This window comes from Aspergillus puulaauensis, chromosome 2 (genome assembly GCF_016861865.1).
Source record: "Aspergillus puulaauensis MK2 DNA, chromosome 2, nearly complete sequence".
Taxonomy (NCBI): Eukaryota; Fungi; Ascomycota; class Eurotiomycetes; order Eurotiales; family Aspergillaceae; genus Aspergillus; species Aspergillus puulaauensis.
The window spans coordinates 3,927,425-3,955,375 of NC_054858.1; the positions used below are offsets into that span (position 1 = coordinate 3,927,425).

At 50.6% G+C, this 27,951-nt stretch overlaps 14 protein-coding genes across 14 annotated transcripts; 6 read left to right on the forward strand and 8 right to left on the reverse strand.

Moving 5' to 3' along the window:
• Nucleotides 1-527: 527 nt before the first annotated feature.
• Nucleotides 528-1,579, forward strand: APUU_21627S (uncharacterized protein; the record flags this gene model as incomplete). The annotated part of the gene is made up of 3 exons (XM_041700401.1): nt 528-765; nt 813-1,369; nt 1,424-1,579. The coding sequence occupies 3 exons, from the start codon at nt 528-530 to the stop codon at nt 1,577-1,579; spliced, it is 951 nt and encodes a 316-aa protein (XP_041553389.1).
• Nucleotides 1,580-1,805: 226 nt separating this feature from the next.
• On the reverse strand, nt 1,806-2,862 carry APUU_21628A (uncharacterized protein; the record flags this gene model as incomplete). Its single annotated transcript, XM_041700402.1, has 3 exons — nt 1,806-1,958; nt 2,019-2,554; nt 2,622-2,862. The coding sequence occupies 3 exons, from the start codon at nt 2,860-2,862 to the stop codon at nt 1,806-1,808; spliced, it is 930 nt and encodes a 309-aa protein (XP_041553390.1).
• A 787-nt stretch (nt 2,863-3,649) lies between these two features.
• APUU_21629A (gamma-glutamylcyclotransferase family protein) lies at nt 3,650-4,396 on the reverse strand (the record flags this gene model as incomplete). Its single annotated transcript, XM_041700403.1, has 1 exon — nt 3,650-4,396. One exon carries the CDS (start codon nt 4,394-4,396, stop codon nt 3,650-3,652), a length of 747 nt encoding a protein of 248 aa, XP_041553391.1.
• Nucleotides 4,397-4,985: 589 nt separating this feature from the next.
• On the reverse strand, nt 4,986-6,080 carry APUU_21630A (uncharacterized protein; the record flags this gene model as incomplete). Its single annotated transcript, XM_041700404.1, has 2 exons — nt 4,986-5,839; nt 5,912-6,080. 2 exons carry the CDS (start codon nt 6,078-6,080, stop codon nt 4,986-4,988), a joined length of 1,023 nt encoding a protein of 340 aa, XP_041553392.1.
• Nucleotides 6,081-6,986: 906 nt separating this feature from the next.
• Nucleotides 6,987-7,956, forward strand: APUU_21631S (class I SAM-dependent methyltransferase; the record flags this gene model as incomplete). The annotated part of the gene is made up of 3 exons (XM_041700405.1): nt 6,987-7,040; nt 7,110-7,393; nt 7,455-7,956. The coding sequence occupies 3 exons, from the start codon at nt 6,987-6,989 to the stop codon at nt 7,954-7,956; spliced, it is 840 nt and encodes a 279-aa protein (XP_041553393.1).
• A 53-nt stretch (nt 7,957-8,009) lies between these two features.
• On the reverse strand, nt 8,010-9,509 carry pfa4 (putative palmitoyltransferase with autoacylation activity Pfa4; the record flags this gene model as incomplete). The annotated part of the gene is made up of 5 exons (XM_041700406.1): nt 8,010-8,419; nt 8,465-8,543; nt 8,596-8,895; nt 8,951-9,122; nt 9,175-9,509. The coding sequence occupies 5 exons, from the start codon at nt 9,507-9,509 to the stop codon at nt 8,010-8,012; spliced, it is 1,296 nt and encodes a 431-aa protein (XP_041553394.1).
• Nucleotides 9,510-9,794: 285 nt separating this feature from the next.
• Nucleotides 9,795-12,448, forward strand: APUU_21633S (putative DNA mismatch repair protein; the record flags this gene model as incomplete). The annotated part of the gene is made up of 3 exons (XM_041700407.1): nt 9,795-10,201; nt 10,252-10,628; nt 10,674-12,448. The coding sequence occupies 3 exons, from the start codon at nt 9,795-9,797 to the stop codon at nt 12,446-12,448; spliced, it is 2,559 nt and encodes an 852-aa protein (XP_041553395.1).
• A 523-nt stretch (nt 12,449-12,971) lies between these two features.
• Nucleotides 12,972-14,245, reverse strand: APUU_21634A (D-isomer specific 2-hydroxyacid dehydrogenase family protein; the record flags this gene model as incomplete). The annotated part of the gene is made up of 4 exons (XM_041700409.1): nt 12,972-13,555; nt 13,625-13,908; nt 13,977-14,043; nt 14,098-14,245. 4 exons carry the CDS (start codon nt 14,243-14,245, stop codon nt 12,972-12,974), a joined length of 1,083 nt encoding a protein of 360 aa, XP_041553396.1.
• Nucleotides 14,246-15,013: 768 nt separating this feature from the next.
• On the forward strand, nt 15,014-16,796 carry APUU_21635S (Zn(II)2Cys6 transcription factor domain-containing protein; the record flags this gene model as incomplete). Its single annotated transcript, XM_041700410.1, has 2 exons — nt 15,014-15,106; nt 15,159-16,796. The coding sequence occupies 2 exons, from the start codon at nt 15,014-15,016 to the stop codon at nt 16,794-16,796; spliced, it is 1,731 nt and encodes a 576-aa protein (XP_041553397.1).
• Nucleotides 16,797-18,161: 1,365 nt separating this feature from the next.
• Nucleotides 18,162-18,484, forward strand: APUU_21636S (uncharacterized protein; the record flags this gene model as incomplete). Its single annotated transcript, XM_041700411.1, has 2 exons — nt 18,162-18,185; nt 18,242-18,484. 2 exons carry the CDS (start codon nt 18,162-18,164, stop codon nt 18,482-18,484), a joined length of 267 nt encoding a protein of 88 aa, XP_041553398.1.
• Nucleotides 18,485-20,329: 1,845 nt separating this feature from the next.
• On the forward strand, nt 20,330-21,175 carry APUU_21637S (uncharacterized protein; the record flags this gene model as incomplete). Its single annotated transcript, XM_041700412.1, has 1 exon — nt 20,330-21,175. One exon carries the CDS (start codon nt 20,330-20,332, stop codon nt 21,173-21,175), a length of 846 nt encoding a protein of 281 aa, XP_041553399.1.
• A 742-nt stretch (nt 21,176-21,917) lies between these two features.
• Nucleotides 21,918-22,689, reverse strand: APUU_21638A (uncharacterized protein; the record flags this gene model as incomplete). Its single annotated transcript, XM_041700413.1, has 3 exons — nt 21,918-22,151; nt 22,229-22,426; nt 22,492-22,689. The coding sequence occupies 3 exons, from the start codon at nt 22,687-22,689 to the stop codon at nt 21,918-21,920; spliced, it is 630 nt and encodes a 209-aa protein (XP_041553400.1).
• A 774-nt stretch (nt 22,690-23,463) lies between these two features.
• Nucleotides 23,464-24,161, reverse strand: APUU_21639A (uncharacterized protein; the record flags this gene model as incomplete). The annotated part of the gene is made up of 2 exons (XM_041700414.1): nt 23,464-23,879; nt 23,975-24,161. 2 exons carry the CDS (start codon nt 24,159-24,161, stop codon nt 23,464-23,466), a joined length of 603 nt encoding a protein of 200 aa, XP_041553401.1.
• Nucleotides 24,162-24,450: 289 nt separating this feature from the next.
• On the reverse strand, nt 24,451-27,926 carry CDC5 (CDC5/polo family serine/threonine-protein kinase; the record flags this gene model as incomplete). Its single annotated transcript, XM_041700415.1, has 3 exons — nt 24,451-27,061; nt 27,119-27,561; nt 27,615-27,926. 3 exons carry the CDS (start codon nt 27,924-27,926, stop codon nt 24,451-24,453), a joined length of 3,366 nt encoding a protein of 1,121 aa, XP_041553402.1.
• Nucleotides 27,927-27,951: the final 25 nt, after the last annotated feature.

Sequence of the window (27,951 nt, forward strand, 5' to 3'; positions counted from 1 at the left end):
GAGGCGGCAATAGTCGACAATGACGATGATGACGGCCCATCAGGCAGCATTAGTCGAGATAAAAATGGCTTCTTATAGGTAGTCCTTGGTAGTGATTTTAATTGGCAGCAGTGTTTCGCTTTAAGCCTTGTCTGGCGAGCAAGGCCTGGTGCCGTCAAATAGGGTCCGGATAATACGAGCTAAGGGGAAATGCACTAGCTTTCAAACTAAATAATACAGGATGGTTTATGTATTACACTTGGATTTGGTTAGAGAAGTGAAGCAACACAGGATCCTGATCCTTCGCTGTGCTGGCTGTCCCTGTACGCTCCGCATGAATCCAACGACGCTAGCATCATAATGCAAGGCGACGAGGCTCTTTTGTGGCGTTACCACTATTCGTGCTGGTATTGCTTCCCAGCATCATGGACACTGAGCGCGCAGGTATCTTCTTTATAATGAAGATGTTTGCCAATCAACCCTATATGTCCAGGCGGACACCACTACTCAATTCAGCGAACCACATCTATTAATTATAGGGTTGCAACATGAGAGACTCCTACTATTTCGGCGTAGAGATTGAAATGATCGCAGAGCCTCGAGTCCACGACTCCAGTCGACACAGACGAACGCATTACTACGAAAAACTGGCGAGTGCGTTGCGGTGCGAGAACAGACCTGCCCTCGCTGATCGACTTAATGAGAACTACAGAAAGCACAGCGAGCATTATGACAAGTGGTGGATTACGAAAGATGGCTCTTTGGGGGACCCATCCTATCCTGATAGTACGTTCGCCAAATCCATCGTCATACTATCACTAACCACCATCTAGTCCCCTTAGAAGCCGTGTCACCAGTCATGTTAACGAACAACTACTGGGAAGCTGAGATAGATGATTTCTGGAAAGCAGTCAAGAAAACTTTTCATAAACCCTCCAAGTCCAAAAAGTGCGGCAGCCACATCCACATCTCCCCAGGGCCAGATAAGTGCTGGGACGGGACGGAACTGCAGGGCATTGCATTCGGCGTTATCTACTACGAGCCTCTCATCAAAGCCATCCTACCACGCCATCGGCAAGAGAATACCTACTGCAAACGGAACTCTGAGACCTCAGAAGAGCTGCGCGGCTGCTATCAGGGCGGAGAGCTAAACCTCGCTCGCGTCTGGCGGCTGATGGGGAAGCAGGTCAATTCTAGGGAGGGTCTTCGAGATCTGATGCAAGGAGGAGGCTCGCAGTATACCCGGCATGCACTTTGGAACTTCAGCAATATAGCCTCTGGGAAATCGGGGACCATTGAGTTCCGAGGAGCCAGCGGGTTTCGTGATTCAGCTAGTACGAGACGGTGGGTTTCGTTTGTGGTGGCTTTTATACACTTGTGTCTTTTGAAGGTATGAGCAGGTTCCACTGTTCTCATTTTATCTGGTTAACTGACTTAGATGTAGGGGTTTCATCGAGCGTGGCGGATTCTTGTTGCGCGGCCTACGATGAACAAGTTCTGGGATGATATTCTCAAGGCTGCGGAAGATATTGGTGTAGGAGCAGACCTTCCAGTTGATTATCAAGATATGGCATCCTCTAGAGGGGTTACTTATGTTTGAGTCAGAGAATGACAGGCTAGAGACCCTGTACTAGGCGAATGTGAATTTACTATGTATATATACTAGTATTACCTATCATCTAGCAATTATAGTTTCCGCCTGCATAATTATCGAGACAATTCTCAGAGTCTTACCTAAAAATAATAATTAAATGCGAGTTATATATTGTTGAATTAGAGACATGAGGAATAAAGTGCCCTTTATACACTACCATAGTTGCACACACTTAAGCACCCTCATTCATGCTGCCATAAGTATCTGGAATATTGGCTCCCAGCCTTAGCCTGTTTGCGTGTTTCTTGATCTTCTCCCAGAATTTAGTAGCATCCGCCTGGGAGTTTGTCCAGACCTTGTACGACTTCGATGAATTCACCAGCGCCTGCATTCATAGATTAGCCCTAACCACCTTGATACATCTACAAGAGAGGAAGAAACTCACCTCCTCCATCGCCATCAAAACAAACACCACCGTAAACGTAATCCACCTCTTGGTCCGAAACCTCCCTCTCAAATGCCTCCCACCCCGAAACTCCACCGTCCCCGATCCACTCCCAGCCGTATTCGCAAAGTTCCACAGCACATACCTATCCGCCTGCATATAGCTACAGAACTCACTAGTCCTTGTAATCGCCTTAATCTCACTCGCAACCTGCCTCAGCGTCGTCGCCGTACGCCGCTGCAGCGTCTGGCGCAACCCCTGCGCAGACTGCGAATTCAGCTTACAGTAGGTATTGCCGCGGCGCTCAGCAGGCAGCAAGACGCTAATGGGGTTCTCGTATAGACAGATCGCGAACGAGATCCGCTTCAGATCCTCCAGGCTAAACCGGGTCCCGATGGGCGCGACGTGGATGTGGCTCCCGCAGTGCGTGTCTGTCTGGATCTTGAACACCTTGCGCATCGCTTCCCAGAATAGCTCGATTTCTTTTTCCCAGTCGCCGTCGGAGCGCAGTTTCGGGGATACCACTTCCATGCTGACTTTGCGTGTGGAGTGCATGGTTAGTACTATATATGCTTGTTGTATGGGTGTTTAGTGTCGACTTACTGTTACCACCGGTGGTTGAGGCGGGGAGGGATCCGTCTCTGGTAATAAACCACTGGTTGTAGTACTCTGGGTGTTTTTGGTATCGAGAGCCGGCGACGTCTGCTTTGGCTGCTAAATGTCGGTTTCGCAGGGCCTGCGCGAGCCGTTCGTAGTATTCGTATGGAGACCAGTTTGGACGGATCTTGTATGGTTTGACGACGGCTTCTATCTCGACGCCGAAACCCAGGGCGGTTGGAGCCATGATGGGGATATCAAAAGAGTAGTTAAATGGTTTGATGATTGGCTTCAGTGGGTATACTGAGGAGTTTGGGAATAGGGCATGATTAGAGAAGACTCCGCGACACGAGTGACATCTATATAGGACTTGCAGAATGGCCACTGATCTCTGGGGCTGTCGTCCCTCGTTATCCTAGCTAACCGTCGTATTCCAAGCCATCATTCTCGTCCAGCAGCCTCTCTAGAAGGATCAATACTAAGCCGAGGCGGGCGACTGCGCTGGACCAACCAGGCCATAATCCATCCTGTCAACCTCGCTGCTCTTCCCACGGGGTAGGGTTCATGTTGGTGCCAAAACGTCATTCCACTGGGCCTTTGCTTTATTCGCCCTGTCCAGCCTTGTATTCCTGTATTGATGAGGCTGAGGGATTCTCGACGCCAGCTCCGAACCAATCGAAGCATCTAATCCCTAGTTAGACTAGCAGCCCTTGGCCAGAAACGCTTTGTGTGGGCCTAATGTGTTTGGGCCGGGCGATTACCTGTTTAGGGCAACAGTGAGCCCCTACCCTGGTCATGTTATAACAGTCATGTTGTCACAGCCGTTGGTTAGTTTAGGCTGCAAATACCACGGTCTCCAGGTCAGGGCTTCATAGGTAAAGTACGCTACTCATTCCTTCACCAGGATCGAGATTAAGGCTATTTTCCGTCCCTGATCGGTAGCCCCAGCTATTAGAACTGCCCATCCTTCTGGGAGTTTGCAGTTGAAAAGCAATATCATTCTTTAAAGAATAAAGCAAGCTAATGTATCAGTGTCAGTGTAAGTGCCCCCTCCCAGCAAAGTTGGCTCCCCCGTGCTGCAGACCTGGCGTCTGATGCCCACCACGTCTTCTCCCCCTCTGAGGGACCCTCTTCTGATATCTCACCTCAGGCTTTCTCTGCCCCCCAGTCCCTGAATTCTGCCTCACCCCAGCATTAATCACTCTCTCCAGCCACTGCACGTAGTCCGGCGACAGCCCCAGATCAAACGCATCACTCAGCCCCAGCCTCATCCGATGAACATACTCCTCCTTCGCCCTTCCATCCAACGTATGGTTCAAACTGACATACACCAAAGCCGGTATAATCTCACCACGCTGCGCCAAAGAAAGCAGCGGCGCACTCCTAACCTCCTCCACCGAACACCCCACAACCTCCCCAACATCCCTCCCAGCAATCCCCGCCCTGCCCACAAAAAGCTCCACATCTAGCATAGTCTTCCCATACGCCGTCGGAACGCCCTCGTTGCGATCTAGCTTCGCCTCGTCCTCGCGGTTAATCAGGTAGCAAAGACCCTGTACTGAGCTCGACACTTGCGAGGCGTGAGGCACCCGCACGACGTTCGCGTACCCCCGGTCGTTAATCTGCCACCTGTACCCGTGTAGTATCGCCCGCCCCAGGTATCTGCTTTTGGGACACCGCTGGGCCATTTGGTTCAGGTGGAGATTGCTCCCGTAGGCGAAGTAGATTCGGTATTTAGGTGCGGGTGCGGATGCGCGGGAGTTGGGCGGGTGGAAAGACATTGTTTGATGGATTATATAGAGATTTGTTGCTGCTTTCTGCTTTCTTTCTGCGCTGTTGTGCTGTAAATGAAGTCAAACCGTTCCTCGCCAGCAGAGAAAAGGAGCACGGTCCCCGCGGCGGGGCTGAAGAGTTCAGCCTCAGCAGTTGAACTCGGATTTGGGATGGCGTGAGATGCAGTCAGAGTGTGGCTGGCGAGTTGAAGTGGCAGTGGCAGTGCTGTACTGCATGGTTTCTTACATTTGCGTGGTATTCCAGCCTCGTGTGGTGGTACTGGGAGACTAGGGCTCAGGAACGGTTTCCATATTCACAAGGTCAATAGAAGCAATTTATATTTCTATGTTAGCTCATCCCGGACATCTTCCAATTTCATTCGCATTCAAATCGGAACTGGAATATTATGGACAGTAAGACTCTGCCACAGTTCTGGAGGGCTCATGGCCACATGTTGTTCCTATTCACTTGTTTGTATATTGAACTTTACTAATGGAAATATAGTAATCAGCAGATACCTGGCCAGATAATGCTGGACTCAACTACGATGTATTCAATGATGTGAAGTAAATAGAGTTACCAATACATTTGTTCAGTTTACTGGGGCAGCACCGTATCCACATACAGTGTTGAAGCGAACGTATCTGGATATCTTCCACCAGACACTTCAGCAGCCTGAACAATACTCCTGAACGTCTTCTCCTCTTCCACTGTGAGTTCCACCTTCACCGACTCAACATTCTCCACCAACGCATTAATCCTCGTTGTCCCCGGGATCGGAAAGATATCATCCCCCTGCGCCAACAACCACGCCAGCGTCAGCTGGGTAACCGTGCACCCCTTCCCCTCTGCCAACTCCTTCAACTTGTCAACAGCCTCAAGATTCCTCCCAAAATTCTCCTCACTAAACCGCGGCAGGAAAGACCGAATATCATCCGGCCCGAAATCCGCCCGCGAGCGGACCTGTCCGGATAGAATCCCCCGGCTTAACGGCGAGTACGCAACAACTGCCACACCCAGCTTCCTCGCCGTCTTCAGGATGGCAATCTGCTCTGACTCAATCTCCAGCGAGAAGGGCGAGTACTCGACCTGCACGGCTGCAACATGGTGCACCTTGCATGCCCGTCGCAGGGACTCGCTGCTGCATTCACTTAGCCCGATATGTCTAATCTTCCCCTCGTTCTTCAACTCAACCATAGCCTTCATAGTCTCCTCAATCGGGGTATTGGGATCAAGACGGTGCGCGTAGAACAGGTCGATCGTGGGGATCCCTAAGCGCCGCAGACTCTCGTTGCAACAGCGCTTGCAGTTCTCGTAGCTGGTATCTGTGACGCGCTCGCCATCGACCATGCGGAAAAAGAACTTGGTTGCGAGGAAGATGTTCTTGGCTTTGGAGGGATTTGCAGCGAGCCACCGGCCGATAAGTTCCTCGCTGTCGCCGTAAAGCATGGCTGGTTGGTGATTTCTATCAGCATCTGAACGGAAGGGGAAAACAGAAATAGGAATGGAAAGAGGCTACCTACCTGAGTCCCAAAAGATCTCTCCAAGATCATACGCCTTATCCAGGATAGCGAGACGCTCAGAGTCTGGTTTGGGAGGCCCGTAGAAGGCACTCAGGCCCATAGTGCCGAAGCCAAGACGAGCGACCTGGGGGCCATTCTTGCCCAGTGGGCGAGTTGGAAGTGTTGTCATTGTTAGAGCTTTCTTCTGATTTCTTCGTGGAAGTCTAGTCTGTAGTTGATATCAGACATACTCTAGTGGAGTTTGGCCTCTTAAGTAGGAGTACGCACCTTGATAGACACCCGGACTTAGGCGGAGTTTGGGGTTTTGTCCGCGGCATGAAGAAGGTATGTGGATATCCGGGTCATCGCCATGGCTTAGGTATGCGTCTACCAACGAGACCGACAGGATGTGGAACCTGAAGGGCCCTCCTGCCAACCCCAGGTCGGGGTTTTTATTGGTGAGGACGCTCTTAGTTCTGGATTTTATGGATCGGATACCGCCGCCCTCTTCCGCTATACCATCATTATGCACATAAAGCGTTAAATAAATCTGGTCCTTCCTATACCTAAAGTATTCTCGATAGCTTACTAGCTCCTTTAAGCAAACATTATTGGCTTAAACTTCTCCTTTCCACGGAACACCAAATGCGGTTGTTCTTGCTACTTATACTATACAGATCGCTTCCAGCTGGGCTGCGCTTGTGAATAACTCGATTTACTACACAATACCAAGGTACTACTAGAATACCGCTGTAATGCAAAAACCAATCACAGCGATATCTGAGGTGATTATGCATGTCCATCTCATTTCTGGAACCGATATCGCAGCATTCCCTGTACTCGACGAACTGCTGGTAAACATCGGAGGCAGACACTTGGTCGCTGTAAGACTCGCTCCGACATCGGCCTCGAAGTATACTCCGCATGAAGCAGCAACCCAGGTATATAAAGGAGAAACTAATCACTGAGCCCAATCATTGCAGAATCATTTCTAATCCCCAGTGTCTCTCTGTGACTGTTTCATTTCTCGTTGAATATCTTTGGCTTGTCTTACGATTTATCAAACTACATACATAGCACTACATACATACCCGTTATGGCATCGTCTACCCAGCATCAACCTGAGCAGAAGGATCACTGGTCAGCGGAGGTGGGTTCTGAGATCCACATTAGCAGCTGCCAGCTTTCTTCAAATTGCGATGATTAACTGTTAATCCAGGCCTACGAGACATCCGCAGCCTTCGTTCCCAAGTTGACCCAGACACTCCTGAAATACCTAGACCCACAACCAGGCGACAGAGTGCTCGACGTTGGTTGTGGAGATGGGAAGTTCACGGACCTCTTCCTGCCCTACGTCGGCAAGGTAGTCGGCGTGGACTCCTCGCCGTCCATGATCGAGTCCGCGAATAAAGACTACGGTGGGGAGAAAGTGGACTTTCGCGTCTTGGACTGCAGCTATTTGGAACAGGATAAGGAGGTGGCGGATGGGAGTTGGGATAAAGTGTATATAGAAATGAGGATGATATCCTTTGGATGAGTGCTAATTGATTATGCATGACAATAGGGTATCTAACGCTGCGCTTCATTGGATTCTGCGGAATGAGTCGACCCGTGTTTCAACTCTGAAGGGGGTCCATGCGAGCCTGAAGCAGGGTGGTAGGTTTGTCTTTGAAATGGGCGGGCATGGAAACGTTGCTGAGGTCACCACGGCTCTCATGTATGCGCTTGTTCGCCAGGGGGTTCCGATTGAGAAAGTCAGGGAGGTGTATCCCTGGTTCTTCGCTTCGGAGACTTGGATGACGAACGCACTGGAGGGAATTGGTTTTAAGGTTATTAAGATGGAGACTGAATACCGCCCAACCCTGCTTACGAGTTCGGCCAATGGCGGTCTCGCAGGCTGGGTGCGACTTATGGGCGCTAATTTCTTGGATATCCTAGCTCCAGAGCAGAGAGAAGAAGCCGTTCACGAGATCTGCGAGGTCTTGCAGACGGGCGTGACTCGTGCTGAAGATGGGAGCCAGTGGCTCGGATATGTTAGGCTCAGGGGGATTGCTGAGAAGCTTTAAGTTTGTGCCAATGCGGTTCCGTACGCGTGGGTTGCTGCTGGAATTATATACATTCAATGCGAATGGTGTTGTCGCTCTGCTCGCTGTTGCATCAACATGGCCAAAGGAATATCCTCCTCGTCGTAAAATTCTGCTTCTTCATCAACACCGAAGTCGCGAAGGCGTTCACCCTCAGAATTCCTCCAGGATTCTTCGCCGTTATCGGAGCCATGATCGGGGACACCCCCGTCGTTCTCTGAGGAGTCACTCGCAGATTCGTCGAACCTTGCATGGAACGGCTTGCGGCGCTCAACTTCGGCATGGGCTTTTCGGCGTCTTAGATCGGCCGTATTTCGCTGGTTAAACGCCTCGATGTCAATATGACCCATATTTGCAGCGGCGCCATACGCGAATCCATTCTGCTGGGCCCTGGGCGGAAGAGGGATGCGATCGGGATCTGGCGGTGGCCATGAGACAGTCGAGTCTGTTTATGTTAGCGAATGCAATTTAGACACTAGGTATGACTGACCTTCGAATCCATTTTCTTCAAACTCCAACCCAGTACTCCGGTCAGGTGTCCTCGCCAATGGCCAGAACCAACTGATCACCTGGAGGATAAGGTTAGTTGGGAATGGTACTATCGGTGGAATGTCAACTCACATTAAAACTCCCACCCATTCCGGCTTTAATGTTAGACCAAATCCCTATGTCGTATGGGAACTCCTGTCTCGATATTCGTACATTGATCCCCCCTGGACCGGGTAGAAAGCCTCCAAAATGCCGAGCTCGTCGGAGCAGGGTTTCGTGTCGTTCAATCTCCCACGATTCAATCGTGGTCGTATTTGACCCCAGCGACCAGAGAGTCCTGACAAGAAGCACAAAGAGGGCAAATAGTGTCAAACTGTTTACAACAAACAAAACGAACAGATGGCCCAACTGTACAATACTAGGCCCCAGATACTGCAGCGTCATTGTTAGCCCACAATCTAAACGCCGGCTATAGCAAGCTCCTTACACTGGGAAGATTCCTAGAAGCCCAGACTTTTGAAACGCGCTGGAAAAGACAACTCTCGAGATATGCTATCCCAGCCACTGCGTAAAACAAAAACCGAACAAAATGCGGAAAGGTGAAGTGGGAGACACAGTTAGAGGTCCACGGACAGTGATGGTCCATCTTTGGGACACATCTAAGAAAATATCAGCCATCCACCTCCCTGATCATAACTTCAAGAAACAGACCTCCCACACGTCTTGCAATGATGTGCTCTTGGCGGCTTGAACGCCTCACACCTCCGACACCATCGCTGACGACCGCTAGCTTGATCCACCTCGAGTTGCTTACGATCTGGCGGCGCCCATCCTTTAGGGACATGTCCCGGGTCTACCGTGCAGGACCGGTAGTAGCATATCCAGATGCAGGTAGCAAGAATATTTATTCTCCATACTTCATCCTTCGTGAGCGGCGCTTCCTCGAAATATAGGAAGAAATACTGCGACGTGTACGCCAGAAACGCGATCAACGTACAAACAGACGGGATCGCGAGCCGCGAGATGGAAAATGACGAGCAGAGCATTTTCTATGCATACGGTCGTCCGCCCTCAATGATCGAGGCTGCCGCTGACAGCGAGACTGGATCTTTGGTGTTTTGTTGTCGACAAGCCTCGCTGCTGACTAATCTCACGTGCGCTGGTGGTGGTCGTTGTGCGTGGAAATACTTTCCTCCTTGTTGATTTCAACCATCAATTGCTCCAGGCTGGGCTACTATATTTCATCTTTTACATCAAAACTTCTCATTGGAAACCGATTCGAGGTTTATAACATCACATGAAAGCGCAATTGATTGCCGCAGCTATTGAAGATGCCGATTGTGGCTCTTCCGAGCACAACGGTTCGGGCCATCGGTTCAACATCTATCATCTCTGACCCGTACTCGGTGGTCAAAGAGTTGCTGGACAACTCACTGGATGCTTCAGCACCTTCTGTATCCATTGAGATATCGCAAGATACCGTCGACACAATTCAAGTCAAAGATAATGGTCATGGGATACCCGCCTCCGACTTCGGACTTGTATGCAAACGCACCTTCACAAGCAAAATCCATACCGTTGAAGACTTGAAGAATGTGGGTGGGAAATCGCTAGGCTTCAGAGGCGAAGCATTGGCGAGTGCGGCCGAAGTGTCCGGTACTTTGGTTATTTCTACAAGGGTCCAATCAGAAACTGTTGGCTCTTTTCTGAAGTATGGAAGAAATGGAGAGTTAATCAGGTAAGTATCATTCTTCGACCTTCTTCCTCAGCTTAGAGACTTATGTGCAGCACGGAACATGTCGCCCACCCCGTGGGGACGACTGTCCGAGTCTCAAATCTATTCCGGCAGATACCAGTTCGGCGACAGACCGCTATTAAGAACTCGAAGAAGACGCTACTCAGAATCAGGAAGATGATCCAAGCTTACGCCATGGCTAGACCTTCCACTAGGTTTTCTTTGAGAATCCTAAAGGCCAAAAATGATTCTGGCAACTGGACGTATGCGCCTGGAAAGGAGGCCGCGCTCATGGATGCAGCATTGAAAGTGGCAGGGAGAGAGATTGCCTCTAGCTGTATCACAAAAGAATGGCCAACTTCCCATTCTAGTGATTGCGAATCTTCACGAGATATCAAACTTGCGGCATTGCTTCCCAATCTCGGATCAGGTACGTCACTATCCAATTAGATGAACGCCAGACTGATGACAACAGACTTCACACGATTCAACAGCACGGGGCAATATGTTAGTATTGACGGCAGGCCCATATCATCAGGGCGAGGCGTTGCTCAAAATATCGTGAAGCTTTACAAGTCGTATCTGCGTTCGGTCGCCTCCCGTGACGGTTTCTCTCCAACAATCACTGATCCATTCCTTTGCGTCCATATCCTGTGTCCCGATGGGACCTATGACGTTAATATCGAACCTCTCAAAGACGATGTTTTGTGTGAGGATGAGCCCGCTATTCTTTCTTTATTAGAAAGCCTCCTCCAAGATGTCTATGGAACCGATACGGACGTTAACGGGTTGGAACACGATACTCCCGAAAACAATAGAGAACCCCTTTCTCAAGGTGGATTAGAAACCCTCTTGTCTGGAAGGCCTCAAGAGACTACAGTTATAACTCACACTCCAAGCTCCAACTCCCAGAATGGAGACATTGTGAGCGCTCGCACATTTATGCGCCCAGGGCCACCCCGTCGCAGTCCTCCAGGGTCTAGGCCCAGACTCGGAAAACCATTTGCTTTGTCCACCAATTCGAGAACATCAGATGCATCTTCTGTGGTAAATCTCCAGCGTCATCGCCGCTCGTTTCCCCATCAGGAAACAGAATCGCCAGCTTCCAATACAAGTCCACGCGACATAAGACAGACTACAAGCCTTGGTACCTGCCTACCAAGTCCAGTGTCTAGCTCCAGTTCCCCTCCCTCTCACACGGCCTCTCTTTCTCCCACAACTCCGGTCCGGAATTCAAGAGAGCATCAGAGGGAGCGCGATAGAGAGCGGTACGGCAACGGGTCTCTTGATACCTGGTTTCTGAAGCTGTCCCAGGCATCTCAGGCCACAGCGGCTACAGATGATGCCCAAACACAAGACAATGAGCCCTCATTATCTCAGCTTACCCAAGATCGCTTCGGCCCTGAGGCAGACAGCCCAAACCATGCGTCAGATGTTCGCGTGGAGTCGTCTCAATCTATAAATACATCTTCCAGCCCTACACCGGAGTTAGGATCAGTCCAAATATGTTCAAACAACGCGGCGCATACATCACGGGGCGTGAACAAGGGCAAGGGCCTTCCGGTCCTGGAGCAATGGGCCGCCAGATTATACAATACTCCAAACCCCGACGAAAACCCTGACCTCCAAAAGGCGCTCGAATTCGAGACAAGGAAAAAGGCTGCTATCAAAGGAAGGCGATTGCAGCTCCAAGGCTCACGCCCATCGGCTCCTACGAGCTCCCCTCATCAAAGCAGGTACCTTGCCGCTCGAGCTGCCTTGAACTCGGAGCCGGACCCTGCCACGCAGCAGTCAAGACCGGCGGCCGTCGCAAACACCAACGGACCATCAAAATCAGTCCTCAACCCGCACGACCCTAGGGCATACATGATGCGTCTTCAGAATACTGATACCTCGAGAAATTCAAAACTCAAACGCATTACATCAAACAAACTACCCTTTGAGAAAATTCCCGAAGGATATGACTTGCATTCTCTTGGCTTTACCTCGCCAGCAGACTTATCTTTGCTCCGCACATCTTTCAGCGAGACCGCAAAAATCGATCTATATACGCGATCTGGTGATCAAGCCGACGCATTTAATCCATACAATTTAGATGCGGCTATCGAGGCCTGGAATTACCGACTATCAAAGTTGATTAGAACCTATCATCGGTCTACAGAGGATTCTGATATCCCTCAACTTGAATTTGATTTCTCCGCCATAATTCGAACTTCTAATATCAATGGTTTACCGGCTGCCAATATTTGATACCCTCGATTCTATATCAGCATTATAGTGTGATTTCCGGCAATTTCTGTCCTTCTCTGGGCGGAAATATGTCTAGCACTGTCCTGACCCTACTATATAATTATACGTCAGCCGATCTTTTCTCCTATGCTCAGAAGCTGGCGCTACCGACGTGAGATCTGGCCCAGTCTCAACGTCAACCATATTTAATCTACAACCTTTCCTTTCCGATGGTATTCGGTTCCGACGAGCTTCCCTACCTTTTACAACAATGCTCTGTCTGTCTTCAAAGTATTAAATAGTCATGATTACGAATTATATACCCATATTTAACGCAGCTATTATATTTAATAACCTCCATTTGACACCTACTCGGCTTTAATCCGAGCCATTCAATGTGCTTTTACGTTCGCCACCCATGTTACCTACAGACACATATACAATATGATAAGTGCAATCTGACCTAGTACCCAGGCAGCCGAATCATAAATCGAAAGGCAGATCATGAAGTTTATACTATTTATAAGTACTACTATTCAAACCTCTAATATCCCCTCCCCCGTCTATACTCATTAACCAATTTCTCTCCCCTATCCACTCTTTCCAGGTTCTCCTTAACAATATCAAAAGATCTACTGAAATAATCCTCTGACAACGCACTAATATGCGGACTAATCTGCACATTCGGCGCCTCCCACAGCGGATGATTCTCCGGTAGGGGCTCTGGGTCTGTCACATCCAGTGCAGCCCCGCTAAGTTCCCCGGATTTAAGCGACGCAATCAGGGCATCTTGGTCGATTACCTTGCCGCGAGAGATGTTGGTTAGGTAGGGGTTACGGTGTTTGGGGCTTTTGTTCGCGGCCAGAACAGCGAATTCCTCGGCCCCTAGGATGTGCGTTGTTTGAGGTGTTAGAGGGAGAGAGACGACGACGTGGTCCAGGCCTAGTGAGAGGAACTCGTGCAGAGCTGATTTGGATGTTCCGTGGTGCCAGGAGGTGGGGAGTGTACCATCCCTATCTCCGGTGCCGGGGACGATATAGTGCGGATCGCGGCGCGATTCCGGGGTTGGTTTTGGAGATGCTGTGTATGCGTAGACAGTTATGCCTAGTGCAACGGCGACTCGGGCGACTGGGGTTTTGTATTAGCATTCTGGTCCGTCTCTAGCGTTACGGGCGTGTTGGTGGAAGTAATACATACTCTGTCGTCCAATACTGCCATACCCCAGAATGCCCAGTTTTTTCCCGACATGATCCTGGATCCCGTGGGCGTATTCTTCGGTGGGCCCCCATCTGTGTTTCTTCTGGTCCTCATACGTGATATTGTATTTCCGCGATGCGACCAGCCAGTTCAGAACCGTCCACTCCGCAATTGGAGGTCCGTGGATACCGGAACTCGTCGTTACGGGGATCGTGGAGTCAGTTAGGATAGGGTCGCCAATAACCGTATCGAGACCGGCAGAGAAGAAGTGTATGAACTTGATGCTATGGATACTGTCAACTGACATCCTTTTCACCGCGGTATTGGACCTTAAGTGATCTGAGTGACTTACTGCTTGGCATCTTCAGGTTCCGGGAGGTTGCGCGAAGTGGCAATTACCGTGGCCTTTTCCACAGCATCTTCACTTTTGTTAGATATTTAACGAGCTACGCGGGAGGATTTCTTCTGCTCACCCTTGGGAATGCGATCGCCCGGTTTCTGCGTCAAATTGCTTACCTCGGCATCTGGAAATTTGTTTCGAACTTCCTCGAGAAATGAGTCCGAGAAATTACGGAAGAACGCGACGAGGATATGAGGCTTTGGGAGAGCAGCATCACCCATGATTATAATATTTGGAGACAGAGACCAATTCGACGCCGCGGGCGCGGGACATGAGGGGTTTATATACTGAGCGGGGGCTGTTTATCGATAGTGACTCCAATCATGAAATACTCAACCCCGCCCAGGTCTTAGTATATTCTGGGAGCGATATCGTCCTTGTAGCAAGATTGCCCCATGCTTACGCAAGAAGTCATCATTTAAAATGAATTTCAAGCGACCGTTGTTGGTTGTTGAGTTGGAGTAGTAGATATTTGGTGCCCACATGGCGCGATGGCGGAATTGGCCGACGCAGCAGTTTGCCCGGTCTTAAGCACTCATAACTGCATGCAGCCTGCATAACGGTCATCATGCTTTCCAGGGCAAGGTGGGTCTCAAGCAGACTACAGAATATGTCTGAATCGCAAGACTGATTAGACACTCGAATTTGGGCTTGGATAAGAGCTGGCCAAACTATCGAAGGCGGCAGTTAGGCTAGTAGAAGATTCGGCAAAAGTATAAAACTATACGGAGTACTCAGATAACAACCGCAATGTACACCGAGAACTCAGCATATCTGTTGCACTATGGGTCCGGAACCTAGATGACCTAGAAATAAATGAACTTGTTGATCTCAAATCTCGTTCTCTTCCCCAGTTAACGTACTTCTTCGCAGAATTCGTGCAACAACCAGACTGGGGTCACGTGTGTGCGCTTCCATATTCGCCGTCGCCACCCCACACCCCCCAACGTCACCCAAGCCATCGGTGTCTACGATCTGCGGTAGAATGTATGATGTATGGCCCAGTGCCTCCAAGGCCAAAGAAAACCAGCATCGTTCGCTCACGTAATGGGTGTAAAGGCTGCCGCGAACGAAGGACCAAGGTCGGTTTGGTGCCTAAAGTGCTGCTCAATGACTCACTAACATCATATATAGTGCGATGAGCAGAAGCCATCTTGTGGGACATGCACCAGGTTAGGGAAGTGCTGTGAACCTGTTCGCCGTGGATTCAAGTTCTGCGAGGTAGCTGGGCCGACATCAGGGGAAACTTCTACCCGGCTAGAGGATCGGATATCGACACCCGCAACGAGCGAAGACTCCGATCAACCGATTGTCGATTTAGTCCGGATCCCTAGTCTGGATCTTGTCAATTCCCTGCATCATACGGAGAGGGATGTGTTCTATTCAACATATTGGGAAGACGCTTGTCTCCCGGCTTTACATCCGATGTTCGGATCAATCTCCTTTTCAGCTGGGGAACAATCGATGTTGAAAGACACTATTCTAGCGCTGTCATCATGCAATATAAGCCGCATTAAGCCTGATCGTCGAGGGCCATCTACCCGGCCCGTGGCGGCTTTCAGTCCGAATCTCGTCCACCAGACCAGGAGTCAGCTGTACTACTCGTCGGCCATAAAAAGGTTTATCTCGCTAAACCGCTCTGACGTTCGGTCCAATGCGGTAATAGTCTTCACCGTGCTTGTTTTGTTTGCTTACATCGAATCTTCGATGGGTAATTTCCAGGGTTTCCAGTGCCATGTACAAGGGTTGACGAGCTTTCTCTTGGAGTTGCGTGAGGTGATGGGGGGCACCATGCTAAAAGCCCTTCTATCAGCATGGATGCAAGTTCGTTTTGTTGTTTGGTGGGCTCGTGCCTATTTCAGCTCAATCAATGTTTATCGGGATCTGCCATCTGTACGACTGCCGGCACTGCTTGCAGAAAATTTTAATACGATGCAAGAACGGCGCGTTGTGGTCCTGGGCATCATGTGTGAATCGCATCGGCTGAATTCCAGGGAGGCCCTTCGCCATTGGGAACCGGACACCAACGACAATGAATCAGAAATTCCCAGTCACCAGACCGGTGTCAGAAAAACAGCAGACACTATTTTTCTCCAGCTGGCTGAACAGGCGAACAAATTGGACGAGTGGCTCGCGTGTCTCCCGCCATCAGAACTACCATATTCCGTGTATTCGAAGCAAAGCAATTCTCCGCAACGCGTCTTCGACAACACTGACGATCCCATCTATTTCGAGTCTCACAACGCGGCTCTCAACTTTGCATATTACGTGGTCGCACGAATAATGCAATGTACCGGTTTGTTGCGAGGGCTTGAAAATCCGAGCATCTTTCACTCCGCGCCTATACTTTTCGAAGAAGAAGCGTGGGTACGCTTCTTACTACGAGTTGCAAAGGGCACCAATATCACAGATTCCATCTCGAAAAACAGTTATACAATCGGTTTCTCTGGCCTGATGCTTGCTGCGATGCTCCGGTGTCAGGACATCTCTCTCGGGGTCGATATCCAAAACTGGCTAGAGGCATTACAACGCCTGCAGCCTACAGAGGAAGGTGCGTTCCCTGTTTACCAGACTTTGGGAGTTGTAAAAGCAGTCAATCAGCAGAAGATGATAGGGCGCGACATATTTAGCGTGACACTGCCGTCAGACGACGCGGGGGGAACACCGAAGCTCACTGCTTATAATAGCCAAACTATTAGCACTCTGCTGTTTCATGGGAGATGTCAAAGTTCAGGGGAGCTCTTTACAGACTGTATCTCGATTGACTTATAGAAAAGCAATGCATGAATTGTCCGAGACAGGAGAATAGATCCCTGGTATCGTTATGAAGTTGATAGAGCATCTGGAAGCAGGCAGCACTTCAGGGTTCCAAGCCTGTGTGTGTGTGTGTGCGCGTACGTGCTCCAGGATCCATGATAAGGAGGCAGCCCTGCAACGTCGGTGAGACGCCGGGCGGGAGTGCTTCCTGTGTCCAGGCTGTCAGGAAATGCTGTACTCCAAGGCCCCGCCCAGCAATTTTTTTTTTTTTTCGCCCTTCAGCCTTGCCACATGGCCTTGAATAAATAGAGGCCAGAGAATGCAGCTAAAACATGCTGACTCCTACTGGCACGTCCGCGTCCAGGGCCCATCTGAATAGATCCATGGATGGAGAGCGAGACCGCAACGGTTGCCTGGTTGGCGGTTGGAGGTACCGAACGAACCAGTAAGGGGTGGCGGAAATAATTTCTCTGCCCCAGAGTCCACCGGCCACCACTCAGCATATCAAACACAATAACCTTTGGGCGATTTGCGTTTTTTGCCACTTGTGTCCAAGTTGGTAAGGGTTCGGCTCTTATCCGTAGACAAGGTTATTTTTGGTAATGATCATGATGAAGCTTGTATCATTTCATAATGTTCCTGTGGGCGTATCCCTGTTTGAGGGAGCGTGTCCGAACACCGATCGGGAGACAGAACTTCAACCAACTCATCGGCATCCGGTTACAGTTTTTATTTGACGTGAGTTATGGTCGACTCGTCACAGTAACTGACTCGTCAAGAGAATACAAGCTACCGCTCTTGGATAGGGCCGTCATATCTGCATTGGATCGTGCTCATTAGGATTGTTCAGTTAGGCGCAAGCAACGTGGCTCCGTTAGGTAATTGCAGCAGGGCGCTGCGGTAGTGGCTTTAGTGAACCTCGCAAGGTACGCTGCTTGATGGCCGAAATTACACGAAAATGCTGATCCAAAAATTTGTTGGTGGCACTCAACGTTCTGCCGCTGGGCCAGGGCTTGCTTAACTCATATTCGCAATCCCAAAGGCCAGGATTGGGGGAAAAGCCCTCCACAATCAAAGCCAATGGGGTGCTGTAGCCAGGCAAAAGATCAATGCGCCATGACGTGGGCTTAGGTCGCTTCACGAGGGGTCCAGCGGTTCCTGGCTCATTTATATGCCAGCCATTTTCCCTCGCACCCGCATGATCAACCGACCGTCTGACAGAACACTGCTCCCCTTCCTCTGTGCCTTCTCCGCAGGAAGGTTCCGGCACAGGAATATTGTCTGGTAGTCCAGATCAGAAAGCAGCTGTCCTGCGTTTGTGAGCATCCCTGAGGGCGTCGGCGTTGGCTTAGGAATTCCATACGACCAGCCCATTTGAAGATGTCTGAACGACAAGCAATCCAGGTATGTGTCCATTACGATAATCCAACGGTCCCGGGTGTATCTTAGTGGTTCCTTAGGACAACAAGGAAGAACCCGACCCAGACCATGTGGCAGCCGAGGCGAGACGGTACAAGCACGCGCTGCTCCTACTCGTCGAGACTCTCCGGAAAAACCACCCGTCCGAAACCTTTGGGCTTATCGACGCCATCAGGAACACCAAATCTGTGCCGGAGGCTGCTGAGCTTTTGATGCAAATGTCAGAGGCTGAGAAGTCATCGGGAGGGACCAGTACAAGAGAATCCGATGCACGCACCCAGTGAACAGCGAGAGGCGGCACGTTCGTGACAGCTCACCGATTTTGGAAATTAGAAGCAGATGGCATCTCTATCTTGCGCGTCAAATAGTATAGAGCATAGAGGAAGCTATTAAGTATTTCGTTGTCGATGGCACCTGTTTGCTTCGTGACTAGATGGCTCTCCGTGAGGTGGAAAGCACCAAAAACTGTAAAGCCACTGCAGTCGCCGTTATTTCCACTGGCAATCGACCGCGTTTCGGCCGGGAGTACCTAATCAGATTCGAGTCACGTGTCGAGTCACGTGTCGCTGCATCAATGCAACCTGAGGTTCTTCGAAGTTCCAACACTGCACACTTGTTAGTTGAATTTCCGGCCCAGTATCAACTCGCTTCTTCAAAGCTGCCCGCGTCACTGCCAAGTGCTGTCAAGTCAGTATAAAGCGGTCCATTTTCTCCACTGCCATCACGACAGCATGGCATCGCCCGACAAAGTCGCAGCTTAGCATACGAACTTTACGAAGACGGACTGTCACCCATTTTGATGCCAAGAGCTCGACGGCGACCCTTGGTGCATTCATTCGGCCTGTCTAGATGACCTTAAACGCAATGTATTCTCCGGGACAATGCTGGCCTATCATCAGATAAAACGAAGTTCTCGCTGCGAAACCAAACTTCTGTAACTCGTCGACTTGGCAACTGGGTAGCGCAAAACCATGGCCGCAAGGTTATTCTTCAAACGATCCTACTCTGGGTCCGTTGGCGGCGCATTGTCTTGTATAGGCTATCGCACCATTTAGAGGGCATGGCCTGGTCCACAATCGAGATTTCGACCTTCAGTTGACCTTGCGTATGGGAGGCCAATTCACGCAAGGCAGTGGACACGGCTGCATGGATGATAATCACGCAGACGAAATTTACGAAGTACGTACGGACAAGGAATTTGGAAACCTTTCCTTCGACGATTCTTGTGGCTTTCCTGGACCCATGAGTGTTACCATCCTCCAGTCAAAAGCAGCCATTCGAAGCCATCGCGACCGTGTTTGTGATCGGCAGTCCGTCCAGTGATTGCTTCACCATTCATCGTCGATACTCCGATCGTGTTCATCTTGTTGGGTTCCACTTAAATTAGTGGCGCTCACGCTGCCGCACTTGACACCCTTGGATTTGTCGGTCAGCCTGGGCAGCTTTTCCTTCGGCTAAGCGGCTTACCCCTCTGCCGTATTGTTTTGATTCATGCAGGGACTGTAACGATTTACAATTCAAGGGTCATAACTGCAGCGCATGCTTCTCTCCTGCAGGAGCTGTCTTGATCTGGGTCCGCCTCCTCAGCGTATATCACAATATAATGCTCGCTCCAATTTTCACTTTCCAAGTCGATCAGAGGGCTCAGAGTTCACACTTCTGCAGCACGAGCACAGCGGGCCCGGTAACCCCGTAATGCCTTGCTCTTACTGGCTCCAAGCTAACAAAACCCTCCGTGCAGCCCGTGCTGTTCCCATGGGTTCGCCGATTCCGTGCAGATCTGCAGTCCCCGTATCCACCATCGCCAGGGTCTTGCCGTCCCGCGCAATTGGTCCGAGAGGTGGTTTTTGAACCCTAGCTGAATACAGAGAGCAATAACAAACAATCATTGCCCTCGGGGTTCGAGTTTGCGTGGAAAGTGCCGGCCTTCCGAGCTCCGTGAAATCGTGTCCCACGGGCCACCCTTCACGCGAGGAAAGCCTCCTCCATGGCAGAGCGGGGACCAGCCGGCTTACAAAAAGGAGCAGCACCCTCCTGCACGCGTTGCTTCTCAATCCTTTCGTGGTCTCCTCGTGCGCCTTTTTGATCCGGGCGTTGTTACGACTCCAACAACTAAACAAGTAATCGCCATGTCGCAATCAGAAGGATTCTCAGGCCGAAGCCTTGCACGGCGCCTCATATTAGCTGCCCTTAACCATGAAGACAAGGGCCACCCTACCGCGACACAACCTCGCCACCCGACGATGGCGGACTTGGAAGCTGGTACCAACTTCGACAACCCAGAGTCCGCTGAGGGTCGGGCAAAACGCCTGACGGTCACGAGAACAGACGCGAATGTTCTCATTCCTCCTACCGACAAGCTACTCGTCTTTCGCGCGCTCACTGGCATTGACAGCGCACCCGCACTGAGTTTATCCCACCATAGTCCTCGATCTGCTCCCAATGTGGGCATTTACACTCGTGTCGTGCAGGCTGAAACGAAGGCTGCAAGCCACTATCGTTTCCACTCGGCCTTGATCAACGTCTGCCTGGGAATCCAGATCATTGTTGCCGCTACCCTGACAGCTCTAGGTGCTGCCCGGGGCCCTCACAATGCCATCACCGCTTTTGGTGCCATCAACACCATTGTCGCGGGTATCCTCACCTATCTGAAGGGCTCAGGGCTTCCAGACCGCCTGAAGCACTATCAGAACGAATGGCGCAATATCCGGGAATACATTGAACAACGAGAACGTGAACTATGCCTGCAGAACTGCGAGCTGGACGTGGAAGAAGAGATACAGATCATCGAGCAAATGTACGAAGGTGTAAAACGCGAGATTGAAGCGACAAAGAGCGGGGGCGATAATCGAGCGTCTGGCCGCGACGGACCTTCTAATCGACGCATTCTCCCGACTGGCGAACAGCGAAGGGAACACAGCCCTCGTATGCCGAGCCCTGCGCGGACTATTGAACGCCCTTTGGAGAAGGTTTAGCTGAGCTCAAGTCGTACGTAAGGGGTATGCACTGAGAGTGACGGATAAAAGATTACTGGTGACTTGCCTCTTAGCCAGAGGTATTTGACAGCGTGGGGGTTGCTACTACCGCCTAGAAGGACATCATATTTGATGTATGAATAATGTATGAATAATGTATGATAATGCATAATATACCTAATAAGCTCTGTTTTCGATTAAGCCCATTTTTGTTCAAGGGTTGTGTGTTGGCTCTCACCAACGTGCCCCTCTCCCCGCTCCACCAGTCCACGTCTTTTTTTTTCTCTTTCCAGAGCAAACCTTGCATAACGCCACTACAGGAATAGACGCATTTCTAACAATTACCAGGTATTCTTTAAGTTCGATTCATACGACTATGTACGAACAGTCAATATTTATGCTGAACCCCCATTCTGGATCAGAGGGATACATCAACCATACTCATCAACTCCAGCATCCTGCTGCTGAAGCAAATTAAGAATGGCCATAGCAAGGATGCTGTCCCGTAAACAGCTACACTCTGAAAGATATGGTGGACGAAAACAGATGATATTATGAGGCTGCTGAAAGGAGAGCCGATCGATTCCTACAGATTATACCTGTGTACAGGACGTAACACCCCTCGCTTGGAATATATAACGAAAGTGGAAGGAAAACTCCAAACAGAAGCACAGACGCCATAGCCTTCTCTCCTCTCCTGAGGAAAATCTACTTGCCCATGAACCATTATCAAAACAATCGCTTAGAGCATACTCAACACTCGGGGAAAGGGGCAATACTCGTCACCAGGATGCCCCTTTTTGCCGTGCTGTTCCTTAACTATGGGCTGAATGTACTCCCAAAAGCGTTGCTTTGCTGCCGCAAGAGCCATATACCCATCATCCCCAGGCAGTAGACGTAAGGGTTTGAGATGGCCATCCTCGCCGTAGCCGACCAACTGACGGCGTTGAGCGAGAACCGCGTGGTAATCTTTCCACTGTTCGGATCGTTAGCAGTCGGTTCTGAATAGGCTCTTTCTGAATAGGCTCTAGTATCAGCAGTTGAGAGACATACATTACCATCACCACAAAGCTCGCCAATTCCGTGGAATTTCCGATGCTCCGCCTCCGCAGTAACAAAGCAAGCACAAAGCCGCTGAACTGCAGTCAAGACCGCAACGCGATATTCGTCAGTGCCACTGAAAAGCAGAGATTCCACCCACTCGAGAACATCTGTAAGATCTTGCGCATCACCAAGCATCCCAGCCGCCGCCTTTCTTGGTTAGTATCACTCGCTGAGCTGGAAGGGTTCTGGGGCACACAAAAAAAAGGGCTTACCGGCTTACAATAAGAATAGCCCTCCCCGAAGCACGCACGGCACACGCTCGTTTCATGGTTTTCTAAGAAGCAGTTGATCTCCAGTGGCTTTCCCGAGCGTGGTTCGAAGCTTTCCACGCTACACTCTAAGCAAAACATACACCACATGATCCGTGGTTTGACGGGAAACTTGTCGAGTCGGCTTAGCGCGGATGCCATGGTCAAAGAGGTGGTTGTTAGTGTAGCTAGAGGAGAATCAGATCCAGACAATAAAACGTGATTGTCCTGCCTAGGCACTTGGTGATGAGAAAATATTGCGGTATATAGGAATACAAATGCGATTGAGGTTCTTTAAATCACCGGCTCTCATTCACCTTTATCACTATACAACAAAGGCAAAACATCACTGAAAAGCGACCCGAAGGCAAACCCCAACAAAGCCTTTCAGTGTCGTCTTGGAATCAATCTACCAGATTTTCCTTCGCCTAACCAAGCCCGTTACAATGTCATAAAAGCACATACGTCAAAGGGAATCTCAGGAACGGAACCACTACCAGAAAAGTAACGGAGATCGCCAGCAACAACCGTGAAACAAAGCCAATAACTGGATGGAGGGCGACGGTGATGTGCATGCAGATCGGGCAAAACAAACCGTCAATGGAGTCGTGGCAGCCAATCTCGGGTAAGAAACACTGCTGATCGTCTTCACAAAGGATTCAAGATGCGGAGAAGATATGGATTTCAATCTCGAACGTCTCAGTAGATGTATCATTGATATGACCGAGCAGTATCTAGTAGTACTTAGGAGCTCGCATAAGAATTAGACGCACAATGCAGTGGCAGGATGAGGATAGGCAGGATGCGTGGTGGGTATATACCGCTGAACATAAACAAATCGGCCAAGAAAAACTCCCCAAAGACATCGTCTAGAGTGGGGTCCCAAGTGTACAAGAACAATAATAAGAAGAACAAGAGGATTAACAACAACAGCTACTACCATCCCATCGCGCCGACCAAAGCAGCGACCATGCCCAGCGCCAGTCCATCCCCACCGCTTCTTCCCAGACCGCTACCTGCGCCCGTATAAACCGGCTCCTCCACGCCCGGCGTCACGCTCCATGACGGCCACGGCGCTGTCGAACTAGTGGGAACAGGCGTCGAGCTAATCGTGATACTGCTCGCCGAGCTCGAGATCACGATAGTAGTTGGCTGCGGGAACAGCGGGTCGCTGGTGCTGCTGAAGCCTGAGTCACTGGACTCCGTGGGAAACTGCGTCTGCTCGGGCGTCTGTGGAGCTAAAGCTGTTGATGAGAGGACCAGGCCATTTTGTCGCGCGCATTCCTCTGGCGTTTGGTCGTTCGGGCAGCAGAAGGGATCGAACAGGCAGAAGGTGGTGGAGGGGCAGGCGTCTGATTCATCCAAAACATTCAGTGTTAGTTAAAGCTTCCGAGGTTGTGTTGTATTTTAGAGTTTTGTTTGGGTTCCGTGTGAGCGATCAACTTACAGGTTCCTCCAGGGCAGCAGGTTTGGCCTGCACTTGGGTTGTAGCAGACGCTGTCGCCGCAAAGGGGCCAGTCGTCTGGGCAGCCTGTGGTGGCTGGAATAATGTCCCGGTTGAGGAGCAAGGCAGAGTCTGGCGATGCGGCAGTCTGGCCCACCAGAACGGGAGCCAGAAGGAGGAGGGAAAGCATAGATTTCAAGAAATTCTGGAGCCAGAATGTGTTTCCTGAGATCCTGCAGAGGTGAGAAGAGAGGAGAAAAGGCGGAAATCGGAGTCGGCGGGACTGGTGGAAGCGAAGGCTGCGATGAGGACGAACTGCGACTAGTGAGAATAGCCGGTTTTAGTCTACTTGAGGATAAAGGCCAGTCCTGTTTCATTTATACAAGATTAATGCTCAATTCATATATACTATTCTGTGCTCCTAACTCCACCAGAACAAACTCAATAATACAAATCGCCCAATTGCCCAAGTTCATCAATCATAAGCCTGCGAGTCGCAGTCGTTCCATTAGCGCTTCAATTTCCTGGTCGTCCACCCCCGCGCTACTGCTTTTCTTATCTCTCAACGACACCGAGCGATATTCTCCATCGCCTCCAGGCGCGCCCACCGTCACCCATACGAATTTGCTGCTTCCACCACCGCTCGCCTGTCCTCTCTCCTGGGCGCCCTCCCAGAAAATATCCGCCCCGGGTCTTTCTGGCGAAGGCCGTCCTCCCAAGCGACCCTGTCGAATCCAGCTTTTCAGGACGTCTTTGATGAAGCTAATTTTCTGCAAGAAAGAGTTCGCATCCAGGACATCCCGGATTCGCTCGTCCAGGGAGCTAGTGCTTGTGCCGTAGGCGATGCTAAGAAATGTAGCAATCTCGTCTGATACCACGGCTCGCGTGTCGAATCCAGACGGGTGCATCCTGCCCTTCGCCGCAAGGTATCGCGCAGCGGATGGTGACAGGTGGTAGAAGTCCATCCACGGCGATGAGTTTCTGGTACGTCCAGGTGAGAGGACTAATTTCGTGTGGTCTGGGAAGTTGAACTGAAAAGTGCCGTCTCCAAATCCCCAGACACCAACGTTACCCAGCCTCTGGTAGAACTTGATGAATTGCCCAGGCGATCCACCTGTCATCGGGTCGTCAAGCATAGCCTCATCGCCATGTCGGCCTAGAGACCCGATCATGTACTTTCCAAATTGGTCAACAAGCTTCACTCGCTTAATCTTCTCAGCGTCTGCACGTGCGCGGTCGACTCCTGAGTCCGTGCGAACTTTGACTCCTCCACTAGACCCTTTGACCTCGAATAATGATGGAGGTATCAGAGCCCTACGGATACCACCACGGCACCCAAGAAGGTCATCGCTACAGTTCTCGTAAAATTCCACGGAATGCCCATGGCGGGGGACGAGCTGGTCGGCCTCAGAGTATGGGCGCGATTGAGAATCAGGCTTCTCTTGGCTGCGAGCTTTCCGGCGGATGTGCTTTTCTCCATCTCGCATTACTACGCCGCTCGCAGGCTGCCCATTCTCAGCTTTGAAGACACATCCAACACTACCGTCATCCAGCACGTATCCAATCCCATACCGATTCGTATAGTCCACCCACTTGATGACATATGCATGCGGTGGCCGCTGAGATGCGATTCGCCGTCGAGCCGAGGAATGAGGTACCAGGTTAGACAGCATATTCCGCAGGTCTATATTCACATCGTCAACTGATGACCCAGGCAACAATTCACAAGGGTCATCGGGGTGGAGAAGGTAATGCAATCCAAGACTCGACCGTGGCTTGCCGCCGGAGGAAACCGACGTTTTACTTCCAGATCGGCTGATGGGCTGGGGGTGGACTTCCGGTTGCGGTTTGGGGGCCGGTTCGTCTCGCCGAGTCACTTCAGGATCGGGCTTCTTAATTATGGCGTCTCTCGGGTCCTTGCGGACAGATCTTACAGAAGGCTGTCTCGATCTCAACTCTTCTCGACCTGTAGACACGGATCGGTCCTTTAGCACGGGGAAGGGTGGGGCGGCCACCTGGTTCGCAGCTTCTAACTTACGGGATTGGGAGCGCGTCTTTCCCACAGTCAACATTCCAGGAGCGTTGCTTGCCTGAGACGAGTGCGGTAAGATGTTTTCCATACCCCGGGTTGATCCCGAGACCGAATATGAAGCCGCCGCGCCGCGTCGAGTTCGAATTGGGCGTTCAGCTAATCCTCCGGTAGGCACAGGAGCTTCGTTGAGCCCGGTGTCCCGCACATCGGGCATGGCCTTCACAGTCGGTATCGGCTGTTCGGTTAGTGACGGGACTTTTCTCACGGTCCCTCTGCCTGTCAAAGCTTGCTGTCGAAGGGATGCCGCATGACTCTGTGATTCATGTCGTCGCTGCTGGGCCGCTACGAGAGCCACTTGCGTTCTCGATTGCGAGACGGTTCGAAGAGACGTGCTACTACTTTTGCTCGATATAATGCTGCTGTCAAAGGAAGATTCGTCTCTTCGGATAGGTAACGACTCCGGGACGCTCCAATCACCAATTAAGATATGAGGGTATTTGTAGACGACATCTTCTGGGAGCGGCATCAATGGTTGTAACCCTTTTTCTTCTTCTGAAAGGCACTCGGCAAATCCCGATTTCGAAGCGTTGTGTCCGACAGATTTTCGCGCTATGCCATCAGGCTTCCTGCCGACGCCGCAGGAGCCATAAAATGCTGCCTTGCAGGTTCGGTATCGTAGAATTTGATCATCTACATCCTTAATGTAGCTCGCAAATTTGTCGTCAAAATCCAGTCCATTACCGAAAGCCATGGAGTCCCCATGCGGCTCGATTGGTCTGAGCCAACTCGGCTTTTGGACAGTGCACCCTGGGTCTAGTCGTCTAGGTATACACCCATTGTACATGTTGAAGAATGCATGCTCGACGATATCATCTGGCTCTGGGCGCTCCTGCTCTTCGAGGTTGAGGCAGCAGCTAACCAAAGACTTGGCTTCCTCGGGAATGTGATTTGCGCACCCCGAGTCCCCGGGCCAGACGTAAGTAAGGTTGCGGACCTTCTTATAAATTTCTTCTTGAGTTTTCGATTGGAAGGGTGGATAGCCTGTGAGCATGGCGAAACTGTTGAAGTCTGTTAGTCGTTTCCACTCTATAGCACCCAGAGCGAGGCAGCCTTACCAAATGACACCCAATGACCAAATGTCAACCTTTTGTGTATGTCCTCCCTTACTGCGGTCGAGCACTTCGGGCGCTATGTAGTTTGGAGTTCCGCATAATGTCTTTCTCCTCTTCTCGTCCTTCTCCGAGATGATCATGGCCGCCAACCCAAAGTCGCCCACTTTGATGTCCATGTTTTGGTCAAGAAACAAGTTCCCCATCTTCAGGTCACGATGCGCAACATTCCGCCTGTGTAAATATTTTACCGCGCCGCAAAGCTGAATCATAAACCGTCGGACTTCTGGCAACGACAAACATTTGCGCTTCCGTACCATATCCATTACTGATCCATTGGGGCACAGCTCCAGAATCACGTATATGCACTGGTTGAAAGCAAAGGCTCGATGGAAACCAACAATGTGAGGGTGGCGCATCTTCGAGTGGATCTGAAGTTCAGTGCGAAACTATACAACTTAATCAGTACCATATTTCAGTCTGCACCGCAAGTGAATTGTACCTTTTCTTGCATCTTCTTTTGGGCCATTTCAGACTTGACGACTTTCATTGCAAACACACGGCCATTCCGCAGCAGAGACCCTTCATAGCAGACTGCAAATCCCCCTTTACCAAGAAACCCGCCGGTTGAATATCGCTCTCCATCATCTCCCGGCTCGAGGACTAGAGCCGGTGGTGGTGGTGCATGATTTTTGGCCGTCGCCGCTTTCTGGGCAACATTTGTTGCAGCTGCATTTTTATCCAATACTTTTCGTTCCATGGAAGGTTTGGGCTTGATCATCTGGTTAGTCGATCGTGGCGATAATGCTTCCATTGTTGTGTCGGAGATATTTCTCCCT